The sequence below is a fragment of the Bombina bombina genome, chromosome 5 (assembly GCF_027579735.1).
Source record: "Bombina bombina isolate aBomBom1 chromosome 5, aBomBom1.pri, whole genome shotgun sequence".
Lineage (NCBI taxonomy): Eukaryota > Metazoa > Chordata > Amphibia > Anura > Bombinatoridae > Bombina > Bombina bombina.
In genome coordinates this window covers 86,995,702-87,017,828 of record NC_069503.1, presented here as the reverse complement: position 1 = coordinate 87,017,828, position 22,127 = coordinate 86,995,702, and the positions used below count along the sequence as shown (strand labels likewise).

At 37.0% G+C, this 22,127-nt stretch overlaps 1 protein-coding gene across 1 annotated transcript in view; it reads left to right on the top strand.

Moving 5' to 3' along the window:
- Positions 1-471: 471 nt before the first annotated feature.
- Positions 472-22,127, top strand: part of LOC128659948 (zinc finger protein 850-like) — a 290,341-nt gene continuing 268,685 nt past the window's right edge. Inside the window, exons 1-2 of the mRNA XM_053713539.1 lie at positions 472-585; positions 1,482-3,501. Coding sequence (XP_053569514.1) covers positions 567-585; positions 1,482-3,501 — 2,039 coding nt within the window. The 5' untranslated portion in view covers positions 472-566. The remainder of the gene's footprint in view (positions 586-1,481; positions 3,502-22,127) is intronic.

The following is a 22,127-nucleotide window of genomic DNA, read 5'->3' as shown; positions in this document are numbered from 1 at the left end:
ACAACTCAGTATTGACCAAGAGAAGTTAAAGGACTGGGGGTGGAGCACATGACAAAATGTCTGACAGTGAGAATTAGTATGAAGTACAATACCAATACTGCAGTATGTAATTTAACTTATGTTTAAACAACTGATTTAACATTTCTTTCAGGAGAAAATATTGTTTCATAGAAATGATAGAAAACAAAGATTTTAATATATTTGTAAAGTTGTGATATGGCCCCACTTAAATAGATTTTCTACCATTATGTTGTATATATCTGGAAGATTCATATTTACAGGGCAATTATAACACTCACAGAGGTAACTGTACTAAATGCTTGTGGTGAATCAATAGCATGTATGTTATAACCTAAACAGCTGATCTGTATCACATGAATTGTTATGCGTGCCTTTAATTATACCATAGGTACAGTTAATCAGAACCATTATTTATTATTATCCCTTTAAACCATTTAATATACATTTTACAGACACAGCCAGAGCACTGAGAGATATATTTGATGTAACTGGAGTGAATAAGGGGACCTTCTTCCTAAGCACAGACATTGGAGCCTGTTATCAGCATGAACTCATATGTGTTAGGTGAGTAAAATAGATATTATGCTGACTTTAATTACTGGGAAAATAGAATAAATCACTCATTAAACAAATATAAACTATTATTTTTATATCTGCATCTTTAAGAACATTTGTGTCAGTGACGTTATAAAGAATGAGCAACCCCCATTGGGCTGAGAAAGAGGGTAAACAATACTTCTCACCCCTCTGTCCTTTTAGACAGATCATGTCCAACAACTGCCTAACCTCACCCCCTGACCTGGTTCATTACTCAGAACACCTGCATCTCCATCTTCCCCTGCCCTGACCTCACTCATGGAACACTCAAAACTACACTTATGCCTACCTTATTCCCATGTGTGAAACACCCACAACTACCCCATTGTTCCCCACCCCAGAACCACCACTGATTTGTGTTTACGTTTACAGTGACTATTATTATTAAACTAATAAAGTTTTTGGCTGTTTATATAAATCAAACGACCACACCCTCTCAAAACATCTCACACTGATTATTAGTCTGTGATGATTAAGACATCATGTTCTCACCCAACTGGTTGAGCATGAGCCGGGCAGGGCTATATGTGCAGTTGCTTGTGCAATGTTAAATGAGGATGGTAGATGCCACCTCTCTTGTCCAGAATACAGATGTACTTGTTCCCTGGATGAGAACATTATCCACACGCACCTTGTTTAATGCGGTCCTATAACTTGTTTTCATCAGTAATTTAGTTTGCTATGATGTAGCAATGTTTAAATTCTATGTCATCCTTTTTTAATTTGTGATTTACAGGTAAATAAATTTAAAAATACAAAAAGGCAGACATTTTTGAGCATAAAAAAATGGTTTTTTTTTAGATAGATTATATTATAAAGAATAAACATTCTTATTTTTCTTTATTCCAATTCTTTTTATGTAGACAAACCCGTGAATAGTTCATATCCATCCTTCACTACAGGAAGCATCAGAATGATACCGCAAACTCCAAAAGTCTTAGACACTAATGACTATTCACAAACATTGGGGATATCACAGAAGATATTAAATGGAGATGGTGAATTGGCAGGAACTGGGCAGCAATCATTATGTACAGAGAGTAATTTAGTCATCAAACAAGAGGATAACATGTATGCCTTATCTAGTGAAATGATTATCACAGAGGATAAACCACACACATTTACTGAGTACTCAAAACATATTAAAGAAGAGAAATATCTACAGTCTAGCCAAATGATTCATGCAAAAGAGAAACCTTTAAAATCTACAGAATGTGAAAAAAGCTTTATATGGAAGTCTCATCTACTAGAGCACTACAAAATTCACACAGGTGAGAAACCATACACATGTACTGAGTGCGGCAAATGTTTTACACAAAAGGGTAATCTGAAAAGTCATAAAAAGATTCATACAGGAGTAAAGCCTTTCACATGTACAGAGTGTGGAAAAAGTTTTACACAAAAGGGTAATCTGAAAAGTCATAAAAAGATTCACACAGGAGAAAAGCCTGTCACATGTACAGAGTGGGGAAAATTTTTTACATATATGAGTACTCTGAAAACTCATGAAATGATTCACACAGGAGAAAAATCTTTCACTTGCACAGAGTGTGGAGAAAGTTTTACACAAAAGAGTAGTCTGAAAACTCATGAAAGGATTCACACAGGAGAAAAAACTTTTACATGTACAGAGTGTGGAAAAAGTTTTACAAAAAAGAGTAATCTGAAAAATCATGAATGGATTCACACAGGAAAAAAGCCTTTCACATGTACAGAGTGTGGAAAAAGTTTTACAGAAAAGAGTCATCTGAAAACTCATGAAAGGATTCACACAGGGGAAAAGCCTTTCACATGTACAGAGTGTGGAGAAAGTTTTACACTAAAGAGTAGTCTGAAAACTCATGAAAGGATTCACACAGGAGAAAAACCTTTCACATGTACAGAGTGTGGAAAAGGTTTTACACTAAAGAGTAGTCTGAAAACTCATGAAATGATTCACACAGGAGAAAAACCTTTCATATGTACAGAGTGTGGAAAAAGTTTTATACTAAAGAGTAGTCTGAAAACTCATGAAATGATTCACACAGGAGAAAAAACTTTCACATGTACAGAGTGTGGAAAAAGTTTTACAGTAAAAAGAAGTCTGAAAATGCATGAAAGGATTCACACAGGAGAAAAGCCTTTCACATGTACAGAGTGTGGAAAAAGTTTTACACAAATGAGTACTCTGAAAACTCATGAAAGGATTCACACAGGGGAAAAACCTTTCACATGTACAGAGTGTGGAAAAGGATTTACAAACCAGAGTGATCTAAAATCTCATGAAAGGATTCACACAGGAGAAAAGCTTTTCACGTGTACAGAGTGTGGAAAAAGTTTTAGAGAAAAGAAAAGTCTGAAAATTCATGAAAGGATTCACACAGGAGAAAAGCCTTTCACATGTGCAAAGTGTGGACAAAGTTTTACACATATGAGTACTCTGAAAATTCATGAAAGGGTTCACACAGGAGAAAAGCTTTTCACATGTACAGAGTGTGGAAAAAGTTTTACAAAAAAGAGTAATCTGAAAAATCATGAATGGATTCACACAGGAAAAAAGCCTTTCACATGTACAGAGTGTGGAAAAAGTTTTACAGAAAAGAGAAGTCTGAAAACTCATGAAATGATTAACACAAGAGAAAAGCCTTTCACATGTACAGAGTGTGGAAAAAGTTTTTCAAAAAAGAGTCATCTGAAAACTCATGAAAGGATTCACACAGGGGAAAAGCCTTTCACATGTATAGAGTGTGGAAAAAGTTTTACAAAAAAGAGTCATCTGAAAACTCATGAAAGGATTCACACAGGGGAGAAGCATTTCACATGTACAGAGTGTGGAAAAATCTTTACAAAAAAGAGTCAGCTAAAAACTCATGAAAGGATTCACACAGGGGAAAAGCCTTTCACATGTACAGAGTGTGGAAAAAGCTTTACACAAATGAGTAATCTGAAAACTCATGAAAAGATTCACAAGGGAAGAAACCTTTAACATGTTTTGAAAGTAAGGTTGCTACCTTTTGCACAGCCGATTATCTGACACTTTGCAAATGGGCGTGGTTGAGGATGTGGTTAGGGGTGTGGCTTCACATGACCTTAAAGGGACATTCCAGCCAAAATTGGAATCCACGTGTATGCATTTCAGTTTTGAGTAGAAGCATTTTTGTAATATACATGTATTAGAAAAAATGATTCTAATAAGTTATAGTTGTTTCAGAAGTGTATTTAAGTAGGCACCGTGCACCAGCATTTTAAACACAGCACTTGCTCAGAGAGCCTAAGGTGCTTTTACCATCTGGTAATGACTCCATTTGTTCATTGCTGACATGATACGAGACCCACTGGCACTATGAGCAGCTGCAGTGTACGGAGAGTATCTAGCTATGCTTCACATGCATGTGCAGAGGAAAAAATATCACGTAAATAGTGATAACGTTTACTAGAAACATTTTTGCCAATACGTGTTTATTGCAAATATGTTTCTATCCAAAGATGTAATTCATCCGTGTATTTAAATTTTGACCAGAGTTTCCCTTTAATAAAATATATTTTACCATTTTTTGGTCTGTCATTAAATGAGTGTTTATAATGTTTAATTTAATACACGCACAGCAAAGATAAATGAGAGAGAAATGATAGATATATACAGTTTGGTAGATAGACTGACAGAAAGGTACTGTATATACATAAACAGAGATATATATATATAAAGAAGATATGATATCTGCGCTATCCAAATGTTACTCAAGGGCACATGCAACAGTAACCTAATGTCACTAGTAATCTTTAGTGAACACAATATATTAAAATTCCAATGCAAATTAAGCAAAATCCACAGATATAATAAATCAGAAGATAGGCAGCTGAACAAAAGGGGTGTGTGGAGACTCCCAAGTTGCCTCCACAAGGAATGTATATAGAAAAGTGTGTGTCTGCGCCTTTCTTCCGTGGAAATATGATGCAAAGATTATGGGGTCATAACTCCCCTATCCCCAAACACTTACTTCCAGGGACCTCAATCAATATGAGGTAAGTAGTCACCATTCAAATTTAACCTCCATACAGAGCTGCAAACTCCAGGTCCGCCAGATGATCAGTCAGTTAAACCAGAAGATGAATCAATTGTGCTGTAGACTGAGGCCGTAAATCAAATCCCCAAAGTATAACTTGGTGTCTCGTAGTACATGTAAAAGGAACAGACAAGGGGTCCAAAAATAGTGAAGTACGTCTTTATTCAAACCAAATCAAATAAAACACAATTGTCAGCCCACTCACACAGTAAAACCTCAATCCATATGAGGTAAGTTAAAAGCATAAATTCATAAACCAATACAGTGGCGACAGGATCGTACAAAAAACCTCAGAGTCTCTGATGACTCAAAGCATACCCGTACAGCGTCCCTGACGCATTTCAAAGTTGCCTTCTTCCTCAGAGGGTTAGAAATACGGAATTACTTACTAATACCAAAAGGTTTAAAAATGGATAAAACCCCAATTTTTGAAGATTCTGAAATTGAATTATTAACTGAATGGGAAACAGCCGTAGAAACTTGTTCTTTAACTTTTATTAATATTTTAATTAAATATCGAAATAAGAAAGTAGATATTTTAACTGATCAAATTAAAGATATAATGGAGAAACTTAATATGTTTAAAGGAGACGTTTATTATTAAGAATTAGACAATAATAATAAACGTAGGATTGATATATTTGAAAAAAACAGTTGAGAATAAGAAAAAGAATATATTCTTGAGGGACTATCAGGCTAAAAAGAATCAAGATTCAACCAAAAATGATGGTGAATTTATGGAACATGAAGCTGGGTCAAATAAGGAGGAGATTTGGTTAGATGATGTAGAATCAAGAATACCGAATGAGAACTGTGATCAACAATTACTGGAGGAATGTATTCCCCAGATTTTGCGTTAAACAAAGATTTTAATAATTTTATTAAATTTAATGAAAAACAAAAGGAGATGAAAACAAGGGGTATACAACCTGAAGGGAAAACTAAGAATAAAAATAAAAATGGTAATAATAACTATTCAAACAAAAATTTAAAAAAAAATGAAGGATAGTAATTACTACCAACGCCCCAATGCTGGTGCCATCCCGAAAAGAGGTAGCCAGTATGCCTATGGAAATGGGAGGGACCATCAGAGACTAGATAGTAATACCAAGAATAGAGATAAAAATAGCTATAAAGAATTTCAAACTGCAAATAGGAATAGAGCACTATCAGATAAATTCACTCCTGAGAAACATCATTACAAACAACAGAGTAAAAATTACAGTCAATATCGTTTTTTAGAGGGGAATCAAAGAAAACACTCATTTTACACACCCCAAAAAAGGAAATTTATGTTTACCTGATAAATTGATTTCTTCTACGATACGACGAGTCCACGGATTTCATCCTTACTTCTGGGATATTATCCTCCTGCTAACAGGAAGTGGCAAAGAGCACCACAGCAGAGCTGTATATATAGCTCCTCCCTTCCCTCCACCCCCAGTCATTCGACCGAAGGTTTAGGAAGAGAAAGGAAAAACTAAAAGGTGCAGAGGTGACTGAAGTTGTAAAAATAAAATATAATCTGTCTAAAAATGACTCGTCGTATCGTAGAAGAAATCAATTTATCAGGTAAGCATACATTTCCTTTGCTTCTGCAAGATATGACGAGTCCACGGATTTCATCCTTACTTGTGGGATACAATACCAAAGCAACAGGACACGGATGAAAGGGAGGGACAAGACAGGAACCTAAACGGAAGGCACCACTGCTTGAAGAACTTTTCTCCCAAAAACAGCCTCAGAAGAAGCAAAAGTATCAAATTTGTAAAGTTTGGAAAAAGTATGAAGGGACGACCAAGTCGCAGCCTTACAAATCTGTTCAACAGAAGCATCATTTTTAAAGGCTCATGTGGAAGTCACAGTCCTAGTAGAATGAGCCATAATTCTTTCAGGAGGCTGCAGTCCAGCAGTCTCATATAAATAAAAGGTGATCTCCAGCTGTGGTGAATAAAGTGACCTTTATTTTAACATACAGGGTTCAATACAGCAAAGCAACGTTTCGGGCTAACAATAAGCCCTTTCTCAAGCTTGACATTAAAGGGCCACTGTAAGTAAATATTTTTTATGCTTGTTACTAACTAACTACCCCAAATACGCTTTTTATCAATAGCATTTCATTAACATATCTCTACCGTATATCAGAAATCTTGTCTGCAAATTTAATTGTTTTCCAAACCCACTCCATGGGTATCCTTTGCTCTGTACCAATCCGTTTACAATACCTAGGTTTCAAAATGGCGCTTTAAACACAGACGGCTAGATTTAGAGTTGGGCGGTAGCCGTCAAAACCAGCGTTAGAGGCTCCTAACGCTGGTTTTTACCGCCCTCTGGTATTTGGAGCCAGTCATTAAAGGGTCTAACGCTCACTTTCCATCCGCGACTTTTCCATACCGCAGATCCCCTTACGTCAATTGCGTATCCTATCTTTTCAATGGGATCTTTCTAACGTCGGTATTTAGAGTCGTGTCTGAAGTGTGCATTAGAATTCTAATGACAAAACTCCAGCCGCAGAAAAAAGTCAGTAGTTAAGAGCTTTCTGGGCTAACGCCGGTTTATTATGCTCTTAACTACTGTGTTCTAAAGTACACTAACACCCATAAACTACCTATGTACCCCTAAACCGAGGTCCCCCCACATCGCCGCCACTCTATTAAAAAATTTTTAACCCCTAATCTGCCGATCGCACGCCGCTGCCACCTACATTATCCCTATGAACCCCTAATCTGCTGCCCCTAACACTGCCGACCCCTATATTATATTTATTAACCCCTAATCTGCCCCCCTCACCGTCGCCTCCACCTGCCTACACTTATTAACCCCTAATTAATAACTATTTAATAGTTACCTAGTTAAAATAATTACAAAATTACCTGTAAAATAAATCCTAACCTAAGTTACAATTAAACCTAACACTACACTATCAATAAATTAATTAAATACAATACCTACAATGATCTACAATTAAACCTAACACTACACTATCAATAAATTAATTAAATAAAATACCTACAAATAACTACAATTAAATAAACTAACTAAAGTACAAAAAATAAAAAAGAACTAAGTTACAAAAAATAAAAAAATATTTACCAACATTAGAAAAATATTACAACAATTTTAAACTAATTACACCTACTCTAAGCCCCCTAATAAAATAACAAAGACCCCCAAAATAAAAAAATGCCCTACCCTATTCTAAATTTAAAAAAGTTCAAAGCTCTTTTACCTTACCAGCCCTGAAAAGGGCCCTTTGCGGGGCATGTCCCAAAGAATTCAGCTCTTTTGCCTGTAAAAAAAAAAACATACAATACCCCCCCCCCCAAAATTACAACCCACCACCCACATACCCCTAATCTAACCTAAACCCCCCTTAAATAAACCTAACACTAAGCCCCTGAAGATCTCCCTACCTTGTCTTCACCATGCCAGGTTCACCGATCGGTCCAGAAGAGGGTCCGAAGTGTTGATCCAAGCCCAAGCGGGGGGCTGAAGAGTGACGTCCATCCTCGGGCTGAAGTCTGGATCCAAGCGGCGGCTGAAGAAATCCATCATCGGGCTGAAGTCTGGATCCAAGCGGCGGCTGAAGAAGTCCATCATCTGGATGAAGTCTTCTATGAAGCAGCATCTTCAATCTTCTTTCTTCCGGAGCCATCATCTTCCAGCCGACGCGGAGCCATCCTTCTTCACCGACGGACTAACGACGAATGACGGTTCCTTTAAATGACGTCATCCAAGATGGCATCCCTCGAATTCCGATTGGCTGATAGGATTCTATCAGCCAATCGGAATTAAGGTAGGAAAATTCTGATTCAAAAAATATAGAGAAAGAAAAAGAGGTATCTGGTGGCACACTTAGATAGAGAGCTTGTGATTACAATTTAATCATCAGAAAGGCACTAGGAAGGAGTTAAATTAAAATATAACTTTTATTATATTGACTAAAAATAAAAAAACCACTAGATTGTGTGTATAGTAGTTAAAATAGGGTATATAGGCATAGCTATAGTACAAAAATACAATCCATTGTTTACTATCACCTACAAAGGCATAGAAACAACACTTAGACTATTATTGGTTACAGACAAAGCTGTATAGTACATATATAGATTGTCTTATTAATGTTTAGTCAAATAAGTGACATATACCCTAGATGATGATCTAAATCATCATCGATACTAGAGATAAGTTTTAAAATCAAGAAAAATATATTATGTTATAAAAATACTGTATCCTGGTCCAAGCAGGGTTAGATAGGGTATGACACAGTTATATGTGATTTACGAAGTCATATGGTGAGGTAGTGTAGCAACAATTCTATTCAAAAAGCTGGGCTAAGCTTAGATATAGCAATTATCGATATAGGGGGGTTGCCTGGAGGATATCACAGGGTTCCCCCAGAAATAGTCAAAATAAATTAGCTTAGACTTAGCAGCGCATTAACAATATGTTGTTTCATAGTTATTAGTTTTAAATTAGGCAAAGACCTCACCTACTGGTAATGTTTGGTTTACTTATACCCCATACTGAAAGTTAACGTCGTTAGTACAGTGTTACCCTGGAACACAGGATTAAAGTAAAAACTGTGTGTTGCTTCTCATAGTCAAATACAGGGAAAAGGATCCCAAAATAGCGTAACTTTTATAATTGTATAAATTAGCTCAAAAACTTGGTGCTGGGTAGTGTGAGGTTAGATACATATGTATTTTATTACTGCATATCAGAAAAAGGGGCTTTATGGTATTATCCTTGAGAGCAATGTGCACACGCCACAAAACCGCTCCCTTACTGGTCACAATAGTTAAATTTTTTAAACCCGAGGATAACTACTATAGCATCATAATTATATGGAGAATCAAACCCCACTAGAACCCGCTAAGATGCCGAAATCGGCCAACAGGTTAAATTAATTCTATTTGTCCACAACAATTAAACATGTTCAGAGAAGCAGAGCGAACGCCTGACGCGCATTTCGCCTACTGCTTTGTCAAAGGCGCCGAACGGACTTCGTGCCTTCTGATTTATGGCCAAGCAAACCAATCATAATGAGGGTGTGTAAGTCACATGAGCACGAGTAACCAATCGCGATGTAGGATGACATCATCCAGTTCAGTGTAAGCTAACTGGTTCTAATAGAGGTGGGTGTGTGTGTTAGCTCACCAATAGTCTGCAATTCCCCGGATGTGTGAATAAATACACTCAGGGCGCAGTGTCACATATAGTGATCGTACAGTTCTAATGCTATTGTCATAATTTTTTAATAAAAATATATATGCAGAAGTTCCACAAGTGTTTAAAGATATAATATGTCATATCTCAATTACTGCAACGTTCCTAAACAAAATGTATTTTATTAGTTTGACGGTTATTTTTACATGTGTGATGACCTCTCAAAAGAGGGGTAAAGGCAATGTTATTTAATCACAAAAATAGGATACATTAAAAACATCCATATTGAAGACCTACAAGGGTACTTATGCATGTACATATCAAGTCCTATTTATTTTCCACTCACTTGGACAAATGAACATATATCGGTTTTGCACTATTGTAGTTAAGAGTAATTGTGGTATTTAAATGTTACATAAGTCCTAATCTTTGTATAAAACGAATCTGTACATAAAGATTAAACTCATTAGTGTAAGATTTATCAGGGTTAGTGCCCCTATATCTTCACAGTTGCATGTCTTTTATATGTGTCCATGATTCCTTAATGAATAGCAGAAATTATTATAAAATAATATTACTAAAAAACTGTATAATGACACCTTGAGGTCTAAAAAAGTTATATATATACCTAATTATTTCATACTTCTGAGATATCAAAGGTTATGGTTGCCCCTGAACAGTTATTATTCAAAATTAAAGTTTAAACCTTGCAGTATTATGTCATTTATATGAAGTTAGGTATGGATATTATTTGTTATTTGTAAAATAAAATACATTTGTTCTTGGATATTATGCATATTGAATAGATCTATTCATTATCATTTTAAATGTATATTTATTACTTTATAAATTTCCATATATTATGTATCTAATATACATTCAGCTTTTCACTCCCGTTTGGTCAGAGAAAACCATCTAACCCTCCACATATATCTTAATTTGACATAGTTGTTTTATGTTTGTAATGTGGATTACTGGGCCATATTTGAAGTATCTGAGATATGTATTGTAGTTGCCTACATCTCTATATGCATGATTGCACAGATAGGGGGTCTAATAATGTCATAAGAAGGAACTGAAAGATAGTTGTTCATTGAGTCCTTTGGGTGCCATGGTCTGGAGTCTGAAAATCCATTTAGTTTCTTCTTTTAGGAGAGTCGTTCCAGGTGGGGATACAAGAACAACGGAGGCAACAGGGAGGATTGGGGGAAGAGACCACGATGGTAAAATCTGACAGTATGCAAATTATGAATCTCACTGATAAAGTACTGACCAGTGATCACATAGACGTCCTAAGTAGGGGCCTGTCCTTCTCCCCAACAAACAATATGAATCACTTTGAGATCATTAAGGATTTACATCTTTTTGTTAGAAAGCTAACCCTGAGTAAAATATACACCAAACATGATGATGAAGACTTGGAAGAGTCAGCCTTACTCAACCTAGTTTCCCTTCTGGAAGAAAATGAAGATATAGCATTGAGCTCAACAGATTGGCTGACTAAAATCGAAACCAAATCTACATTTATGCCCCTGGTCTCTCAATTTTCTCAAATTGACACTTACCTCAAAGTGACTAGCAGAGACATCCTAAAACTTGATATTAAGAATAAATCAAATCTTAGTAAACGTGAACAATGGGCACTCAATGATATTCAATCATGGCAGGACGTCATAGTTAAACCGTCGGATAAGGGCGGAAACATTGTTCTTTGGCCAAAGGACATGTACATAATTGAGGCGCTCAGTCAACTGGGGGACATCAAATGTTACAAGCACCTTTTTGGAGATCCGACCGCAGACTTTCTGGCCAAATATAAGAATATAATTGAGATGGCTAAAAATGACAATCTGATAAACAGCAAAGAATACAAGTATTTGTCCATTAACAAACCAAAAACAGCAACTCTATACCTCCTCCCAAAGATTCACAAAAACAAAAGTATACCACCCGGGAGACCAATTGTCTCTGGCATTGGGAGTTTGAGTGAGCAAGCTTCAAGATATATAGACTTCAGACTCAGAGAAATTGTTCTAACATTACCGTCCTATGTGAGAGACACAATGGACGTTTTAAGAAAAATTGACGGTATAATCCTGGATGATGAGACAATCTTTGCTACTTGTGACATTGAATCTCTATATACGTCAATCGATCATAAATGGGGTTGCCATGCAATTGAATACTTCCTCAAAATGGAAGGCTCTGAAAATACAGAAAAGAACAACTTTATTTTAAGCCTACTCAGATTTGTCCTCAGTCACAATTACTTTGTTTTTAATGACAAATTCTACCTCCAAGTCAGGGGCACGGCAATGGGCACAGCATGTGCCCCCACGTACGCCAACCTGTACTTAGGATGGTGGGAAAGGGAAATTGTCTTTGGAGACGGAATGCTGAAATATGCTGAACACATTTTATTGTGGCTGAGGTACATCGATGATGTCTTTATTTTGTGGAGAGGGGACACTAACACTTTCAAAACATTCATTGGTGAGTTAAACACCAATGATATGAATCTGAGATTAACATATGAGATCAACTATGATAGAGTGACCTTTCTGGATTTAAGTATTTCTAGAGACATGTTTAATAAGATCCAGACAGACTTACATAGAAAAGAGACGGCCACAAATTCTATATTCAGATTTGAGAGTGGACATCATGATTCCACTAAAAAAGCGATCCCATATGGCGAATTCCTACGCCTAAGGCGTAACTGTTCAGAAATCACAAAATTTAAGGAACAAGCCCGAGACCTTAAATTGAGACTCAAAGAGAGAGGTTACCCTAATTCGGTACTAAAGAAGGCATACCATAGATCACTACATACAACAAGATCAGACCTCTTAGTACCTAAAACAAAAGAAAATGGTGACCAAAAAGTCAGGTTTGTGACTACTTATAATGACTCGCACAAGGAAATTTTAAGAATACTAAACCAACATATCCATATACTCCAGACAGATGAAGATCTAGCGAGGAAAGTAGGAGACAGGATACAAGTCTCGTGGAGACGAGCGCCTACAATCAAAGATAAAGTTGTCAAGAGTCACTTCATTAAGAATACTAACAAAAGAAAAGATAATCTGAAGGGTACGTACCCATGTGGAACATGCAAGTTCTGCCCATATATGAGCAAAGTGAAACAGATGGAGATTTTCCCCAAGGGGATTATACGGATGAATGATTTCTACAACTGCAGAACCAGAAATATCATATACTGTTTACAATGTGTCTGCAACAAAAGATATGTGGGTATGTCAACCAGAGAACTAAGAACCAGACTGGGGGAACACATTGGCAATATTCGGAATGCCGAGAAGGATCTGGAGAATGGGAAGAAAATTACATCAGTGGCCAAACATTTCCTGGATAAACATAAAGGAAAACCTGACCTCACATGTTAGATCCTACAGAGGATCAGACCGGGAATTAGAGGAGGGAACATTGAAACGACTCTTCTAAAAGAAGAAACTAAATGGATTTTCAGACTCCAGACCATGGCACCCAAAGGACTCAATGAACAACTATCTTTCAGTTCCTTCTTATGACATTATTAGACCCCCTATCTGTGCAATCATGCATATAGAGATGTAGGCAACTACAATACATATCTCAGATACTTCAAATATGGCCCAGTAATCCACATTACAAACATAAAACAACTATGTCAAATTAAGATATATGTGGAGGGTTAGATGGTTTTCTCTGACCAAACGGGAGTGAAAAGCTGAATGTATATTAGATACATAATATATGGAAATTTATAAAGTAATAAATATATATTTAAAATGATAATGAATAGATCTATTCAATATGCATAATATCCAAGAACAAATGTATTTTATTTTACAAATAACAAATAATATCCATACCTAACTTCATATAAATGACATAATACTGCAAGGTTTAAACTTTAATTTTGAATAATAACTGTTTAGGGGCAACCATAACCTTTGATATCTCAGAAGTATGAAATAATTAGGTATATATATAACTTTTTTAGACCTCAAGGTGTCATTATACAGTTTTTAAGTAATATTATTTTTATAATAATTTCTGCTATTCATTAAGGAATCATAGGCATGGACACATATAAAAGACATGCAACTGTGAAGATATAGGGGCACTAACCCTGATAAATCTTACACTAATGAGTTTAATCTTTATGTACAGATTCGTTTTATACAAAGATTAGGACTTATGTAACATTTAAATACCACAATTACTCTTAACTACAATAGTGCAAAACCGATATATGTTCATTTGTCCAAGTGAGTGGAAAATAAATAGGACTTGATATGTACATGCATAAGTACCCTTGTAGGTCTTTAATATGGATGTTTTTAATGTATCCTATTTTTGTGATTAAATAACATTGCCTTTACCCCTCTTTTGAGAGGTCATCACACATGTAAAAATAACCGTCAAACTAATAAAATACATTTTGTTTAGGAACGTTGCAGTAATTGAGATATGACATATTATATCTTTAAACACTTGTGGAACTTCTGCATATATATTTTTATTAAAAAATTATGACAATAGCATTAGAACTGTACGATCACTATATGTGACACTGCGCCCTGAGTGTATTTATTCACACATCCGGGGAATTGCAGACTATTGGTGAGCTAACACACACACCCACCTCTATTAGAACCAGTTAGCTTACACTGAACTGGATGATGTCATCCTACATCGCGATTGGTTACTCGCGCTCATGTGACTTACACACCCTCATTATGATTGGTTTGCTTGGCCATAAATCAGAAGGCACGAAGTCCGTTCGGCGCCTTTGACAAAGCAGTAGGCGAAACGCGCGTCAGGCGTTCGCTCTGCTTCTCTGAACATGTTTAATTGTTGTGGACAAATAGAATTAATTTAACCTGTTGGCCGATTTCGGCATCTTTAGTTTAAAAACTTAGTGTTAAAAAACTTAGCGGGTTCTAGTGGGGTTTGATTCTCCATATAATTATGATGCTATAGTAGTTATCCTCGGGTTTAAAAAATTTAACTATTGTGACCAGTAAGGGAGCGGTTTTGTGGCGTGTGCACATTGCTCTCAAGGATAATACCATAAAGCCCCTTTTTCTGATATGCAGTAATAAAATACATATGTATCTAACCTCACACTACCCAGCACCAAGTTTTTGAGCTAATTTATACAATTATAAAAGTTACGCTATTTTGGGATCCTTTTCCCTGTATTTGACTATGAGAAGCAACACACAGTTTTTACTTTAATCCTGTGTTCCAGGGTAACACTGTACTAACGACGTTAACTTTCAGTATGGGGTATAAGTAAACCAAACATTACCAGTAGGTGAGGTCTTTGCCTAATTTAAAACTAATAACTATGAAACAACATATTGTTAATGCGCTGCTAAGTCTAAGCTAATTTATTTTGACTATTTCTGGGGGAACCCTGTGATATCCTCCAGGCAACCCCCCTATATCGATAATTGCTATATCTAAGCTTAGCCCAGCTTTTTGAATAGAATTGTTGCTACACTACCTCACCATATGACTTCGTAAATCACATATAACTGTGTCATACCCTATCTAACCCTGCTTGGACCAGGATACAGTATTTTTATAACATAATATATTTTTCTTGATTTTAAAACTTATCTCTAGTATTGATGATGATTTAGATCATCATCTAGGGTATATGTCACTTATTTGACTAAACATTAATAAGACAATCTATATATGTACTATACAGCTTTGTCTGTAACCAATAATAGTCTAAGTGTTGTTTATATGCCTTTGTAGGTGATAGTAAACAATGGATTGTATTTTTGTACTATAGCTATGCCTATATACCCTATTTTTAACTACTATACACACAATCTAGTGGTTTTTTTATTTTTAGTCAATATAATAAAAGTTATATTTTAATTTAACTCCTTCCTAGTGCCTTTCTGATGATTAAATTGTAATCACAAGCTCTCTATCTAAGTGTGCCACCAGATACCTCTTTTTCTTTCTCTATATTTTTTGATATATATTTTGGTATCAGGCACTGCCCTCCAGTGATACATAGGCTGACCCTGCAGGGATTATAGAGAACTTTAACCTGTCCCCATACCGAATTCCCCTTTACCCATAGGGGAATTTCAACCCTAATAGGAAAATTCTGATTGGCTGATGGAATCAGCCAATCAGATTCAAGTTCAATCCAATTGGCTGATCCAATCAGCCAATCAGATTGAGCTCGCATTCTATTGGCTGTTCCGATCATTACAACCCACCACCCACATACCCCTAATCTAACCCAAACCCCCCTTAAATAAACCTAACACTAAGCCCCTGAAGATCTCCCTACCTTGTCTTCACCATGCCAGGTTCACCGATCGGTCCAGAAGAGGGTCCGAAGTGTTGATCCAAGCCCAAGCGGGGGGCTGAAGAGTGACGTCCATCCTCGGGCTGAAGTCTGGATCCAAGCGGCGGCTGAAGAAATCCATCATCGGGCTGAAGTCTGGATCCAAGCGGCGGCTGAAGAAGTCCATCATCTGGATGAAGTCTTCTATGAAGCAGCATCTTCAATCTTCTTTCTTCCGGAGCCATCATCTTCCAGCCGACGCGGAGCCATCCTTCTTCACCGACGGACTAACGACGAATGACGGTTCCTTTAAATGACGTCATCCAAGATGGCGTCCCTCGAATTCCGATTGGCTGATAGGATTCTATCAGCCAATCGGAATTAAGGTAGGAAAATTCTGATTGGCTGATGGAATCAGCCAATCAGATTCAAGTTCAATCCGATTGGCTGATCCAATCAGCCAATCTGATTGAGCTCGCATTCTATTGGCTGTTCCGATCAGCCAATAGAATGCGAGCTCAATCTGATTGGCTGATTGGATCAGCCAATCGGATTGAACTTGAATCTGAACCCCCCATATTAATGCATCAATATCACCCTCTAGTGGTCAACAAAAATACTACACATAATAAAATAGTTTTTATACAAAAATTGTTACAAAATATAAATTGCAAATTATAACAGTATATCCACTAAAGGATATAATGCTAAGTGATCCTAAAAAAGACAAGTCAAATTGTGAAAAACATCATTATATAACAAAAACATAAATTGTGTGAATTTAATATTTAAAAAAATCATTTTGAAATAGTGACAAATACTCATTATATTATAATTTCATCTATACTACCTTCGTATTAGTAAGAACACAATCACATGTATTGATTTCTTAAAAAAATAAGGAATATGAGAATCCTCCAAATTAGAATCCCCTATACCTTACTAAGTCAAAAAATTAAAAACTATTGATACTCAGTATATTAGTGGGTTAATAATAAATCTATGCTAAATATTATTGCATAATTAAACCTAACCCATGAAAATACAAACTAAACAAAATTATTCAAAATTAATTAATTGGACAACATTTAAAGGGACATTATACACTCATTTTTTCTTTGCATAAATGTTTTGTAGATGATCTATTTATATAGCCCATAAAGTTTTTTGTTTTTTTTAATGTATAGTTTTGCTTATTTTTAAATAACATTGCTCTGATTTTCAGACTCCTAACCAAGCCCCAAAGTTTTATGAGAATACCGTCAGCTACCTACTCCAGCTTGCTCCTGTTTGTGTAAAGGGTCTTTTCATATGCAAAAGAAGGGGGAGGGAGGGGGAGTGTCTTATTTCCCACTTGCAGTGGGCTTTCCAGCTACCTTTCCAATAGAGCTAAACTGAGAGCTTCTAAGTAAGTTTTTAAACAGTTTTATACTAGATTTTTATATCAGTATCTGTGCATCTTATTCTTTATAGTTGTGTCTATTGCATGCAGTTATATGAAAATGAGTGTATACTGTCCCTTTAAGATTTAAAGATCTAATGCTCTATTCTTTGGCTGTTTTTGGTAGGTTTGCTGTTTATGCATCTACTTTACCTATGTGTTTAATTTTGAATAATTTTGTTTAGTTTGTATTTTCATGGGTTAGGTTTAATTATGCAATGATATTTAGTATAGATTTATTATTAACCCACTAATATACTGAGTATCCATTGTTTTAAATTTTTTTACTTAGTAAGGTATAGGGGATTCTAATTTGGAGGATTCTCATATTCCTTATTTTTTTTAATAAATCAATACATGTGATTGTGTTCTTACTAATATGAAGGTAGTATAGATGAAATTATAATATAATGAGTATTTGTCACTATTTAAAAATTATTTTTTTAAATATTAAATTCACACAATTTATGTTTTTGTTATATTATGATGTTTTTCACAATTTGACTTGCCTTTTTAGGATCACTTAGCATTATATCCTTTAGTGGATATACTGTTATAATTTGCAATTTATATTTTGTAACAATTTTTTGTATAGAAACTATTTTATTATGTGTAGTATTTTTGTTGACCACTAGAGGGCGATATTGATGCATTTATCACAATTGTTTGGCGCCATTGGGGCTATTTAAACACTGTTATACTCACTTAATGTCAAGCTTGACAAAGGGCTTATTGTTAGCCAGAAACCTTGCTTTGCTGTATTGAACCCTGTATGTTAAAATAAAGGTCACTTTATTCACCTCAGCTGGAGATCACCTTTTATTTGGATCAGTTTGGGCTTGGTAAGCCTCCTCCGTGCTCCTGTGAGTAGTGGGTGCTGTATTCATTTATTCTATTCAGCAGTCTCATATGCCAGGCGGATGATACTCCTCAGCCAAAAAGAAAGAGAGGTAGTCGTTGCTTTCTGACCCCTACACTTTCCAGAATAAACAATGAATAATGAAGATGATTGACGGAAATCCTTGGTTGCCTGTAAGTAAAACTTCAAGGCATGGACCACGTCTAGATTATGTAACAGACGCTCCTTCTTAGAAGAAGGATTAGGACATAAGGAAGGAACAACAATTTCCTGATTAATATTCTTATTTGAAACAACCTTAGGAAGAAATCCAGGTTTGGTACGCAAAACCACCTTATCAGAATGAAATATAAGATAAGGCGAATCACATATTCGAGCAGAAGAAATAGCAACCAAAAACAAAACTTTCCAAGATAACAATTTAATATCTATGGAATGCATGGGTTCAAACGGAACCCCTTGAAGAACTAAATTCAAACTCCAGGGAGGAGTAATTGGTCTAAATACAGGCTTAATTCTAGATAGAGCCTGACAAAATGACTGAACATCTGGCACATCTGCCAAACGTTTGTGAAGTAAAATTGACAAAGCAGAAATCTGTCCCTTTAAGGAACTTGCTGATAACCCTTTCTCCAATCCTTCTTGGAGAAAAGACAAAATCCTGGGAATCCTAACTTTACTCCATGAGTAACCCTTGGATTCACACCAATAAAGAAATTTACGCCATATCTTATGATAGATTTTTCTAGTGACAGGCTTACGAGCCTGTATCAAAGTATTGATGACCGAATCAGAGAAACCCCGCTTAGATAAAATCAAGCGTTCAATCTCCAAGCAGTCAGCTGCAGAGAAAGTAGATTTGGATGTTGGAAAGGACCTTGAATGAGAAGGTCCTGTCTCAAAGGAAGTTTCCACGGTGGCAGAGAGGACGTGTCCACTAGATCCGCATACCAAGTCATGTGTGGCCACACAGGCGCTATCAGGATTACTGAAGCTCTCTCCTGTTTGATTCAAGCAATCACGCGTGTAAGGAGAGGAAACGGTGGTAACACATAAGCTAGGCTGAACAACCAAGGTACTGCCAAGGCATCTATCAGTTCGGCCTGAGGATCCCTCGACCTGGATCCGTAATGTGGAAGCTTGGCATTCTGACGAGATGCCATCAGATCTAATTCCGGTCTGCCCCATTGGCGAATCAATGAGGCAAACACCTCCGGGTGGAGTTCCCACTCCCCCGGATCAAAAAAGTCTGACGACTTAGAAAATCCGCTTCCCAGTTCTCTACTCCTGGGATGTGAATTGCTGATAGATAGCAAGAGTGGGCCTCCGCCCATCGGATTATCTTTGATACTTCTATCATCGCTAAGGAACTCCTTGTTCCCCCTGATGATTGATATACGCCACAGTCTTGATATTGTCCGACTGGAATCTGATGAATTTGGCTGAAGCCAACTGAGGCCACGCCTGAAGCGCATTGAATATTGCTCTCAGTTTCAGAATATTGATTAGAAGTAGAGACTCCACCTGAGTTCAAACACCCTGAGCCTTCAGGGAATTCCAGACTGCACCCCAGCCCAGTAGACTGGCATCCGTTGTCACTATCACCCACGAGGGTCTGCGGAAACAAGTCCCCTGGGACAGATGATCCGGCGACAACCACCAAAGAAGAGAGTCTCTGGTCTCTTGATCCAGATTTATCTGAGGAGATAAATTCGCATAGTCCCCATTCCATTGTCCGAGCATGCACAGCTGCAGACTTTGTCAGATGATAAGTTGATGCCTGAATCAAAATATTGTCCAGATAAGGCGCCACTGCTATGCCCCATGGTCTAAGAACCACCAGAAGGGACCCTAGAACCTTTGTGAAGATCCTGGGTGCTGTGGCCATCCCGAAGGGAAGAGCCACAAACTGATAATGTTTGTCCAGGAAGGCAAACCTTAGGAACTGATGATGATCCTTGTGGGATATGAAGGTATGCATCCTTCAAGTCCACGGTAGTCATATATTGACCCTCTTGCCCAAGCCTGAGCAAAGAAAGAAAGTCTGCCCCCTACTAGATCCGGTCCCGGATCAGGGGCCACCTCTTCATGCTGTCTTTGCAGCAGCAGCGGGCTTCTTGAATTGTTTACCTTTATTCCAAGCCTGGTTGGGTCTCCAGACTGACTTAGATTGGGCAAAATTCCCTTCCTGCTTTGTGGAAAAAGAAGAAGCAGAGGGTCCTCCTTTAACGTTTCGAAAGGAACAAAAATTATTATGTTTACCCCTCATCTTAACAGACTTATTCTGAGGTAGGGCATGGCCTTTATCTCCAGTAATGTCAGAAATGATTTCCTTCAATTCAGGCCCGAATAGGGTCTTACCTTTAAAAGGAATAGCTAAAAGCTTAGATTTTGATGACACATCAGCAGACCAAGATTTAAGCCATAACGCTCTACTCGCTAAAATGGCAAATCTTGCATTTTTCGTTGCTTATTTAGCAATTTGAAAAGCGGCATCAGTAATAAAAGAATTAGTTAGCTTGAGAGCCTTAATTCTATCCAAAATATCATCTATTGGAGTCTCAACCTTCAGAGACTCTTCTAGAGCATCAAACCAAAAAGCTGCTGCAGTAGTAACTGGAACAATGCAAGCCGTAGGTTGTAAAAGGAAAACCTGATGAATACATAATTTCTTTAGAAGACCCTCTAACTTTTTTACCCATAGGGTCTTTGAAAGCACAACTGTCCTCAATAGGTATAGTTGTACGCTTAGCCAGGGTAGATATAGCTCCCTCCATCTTAGGGACCGTTTGCTACGAGTCCCGAATGGTGTCTGATATGGGAAACATTTTCTTAAAATTAGGAGGGGGAGAGAACGGTATACCTGGTCTATCCCATTCCTTTTTTACAATTTCCGAAATTCTTTTAGGAACCAGAAAAACATCAGTGTAAGTAGGCACCTCTAGATATTTGTCCATCTTACACAATTTCTCTGGTGGTATCACAATAGGGTCATAATCATCCAGAGTCGCTAAAACCTCCCGAAGTAACAGGCGGAGGTGTTCAAGCTTAAATTTAAAGGACATCACGTCCGAATCTGTCTGAGGTAACACATTTCCTGAGTCTGAAAGTTCTCCCTCAGACAGCAATTCCCTGACCCCCAACTCAGAGCACTGTGAGGGTACATCGGAAATAGCCAATAAAGCATCAGAGGATTCAGTATTCACATTAATACCTGACCTACTGTGTTTACCCTGTAACACTGGTAATTTAGATAATACATCTGTAAGGGTAGTTGACATAACTGCAGCCATCTCCTGCAGAGTAAAAGAATTAGACGCACTAGAGGCACTTGGCGTCGCTTGTGTGGGCGTTAAAGGTTGTGACACTTGGGGAGAATTGGATGGCATATCCTGATTCTCTTCAGACTGAGAATCATCCTTAGACACACTTTCTTTACTTAAAATATGCTTTTTACCATGTAAGGCCCTTTCAGTACAAGAGGTACACAATGTTAGAGGGGGTTCCACAATGGCTTCTAAACACATAGAGCAATGAGTTTCCTCAATATCAGACGTTGAACAGACTAGTAATAACCACAACAGTCGTTAAACACTTTATTTATTGATTTAAACAATTTTTTGAAAAACGTGTACTGCGCCTTTAAGAAATAAAAAAGCGCACAAT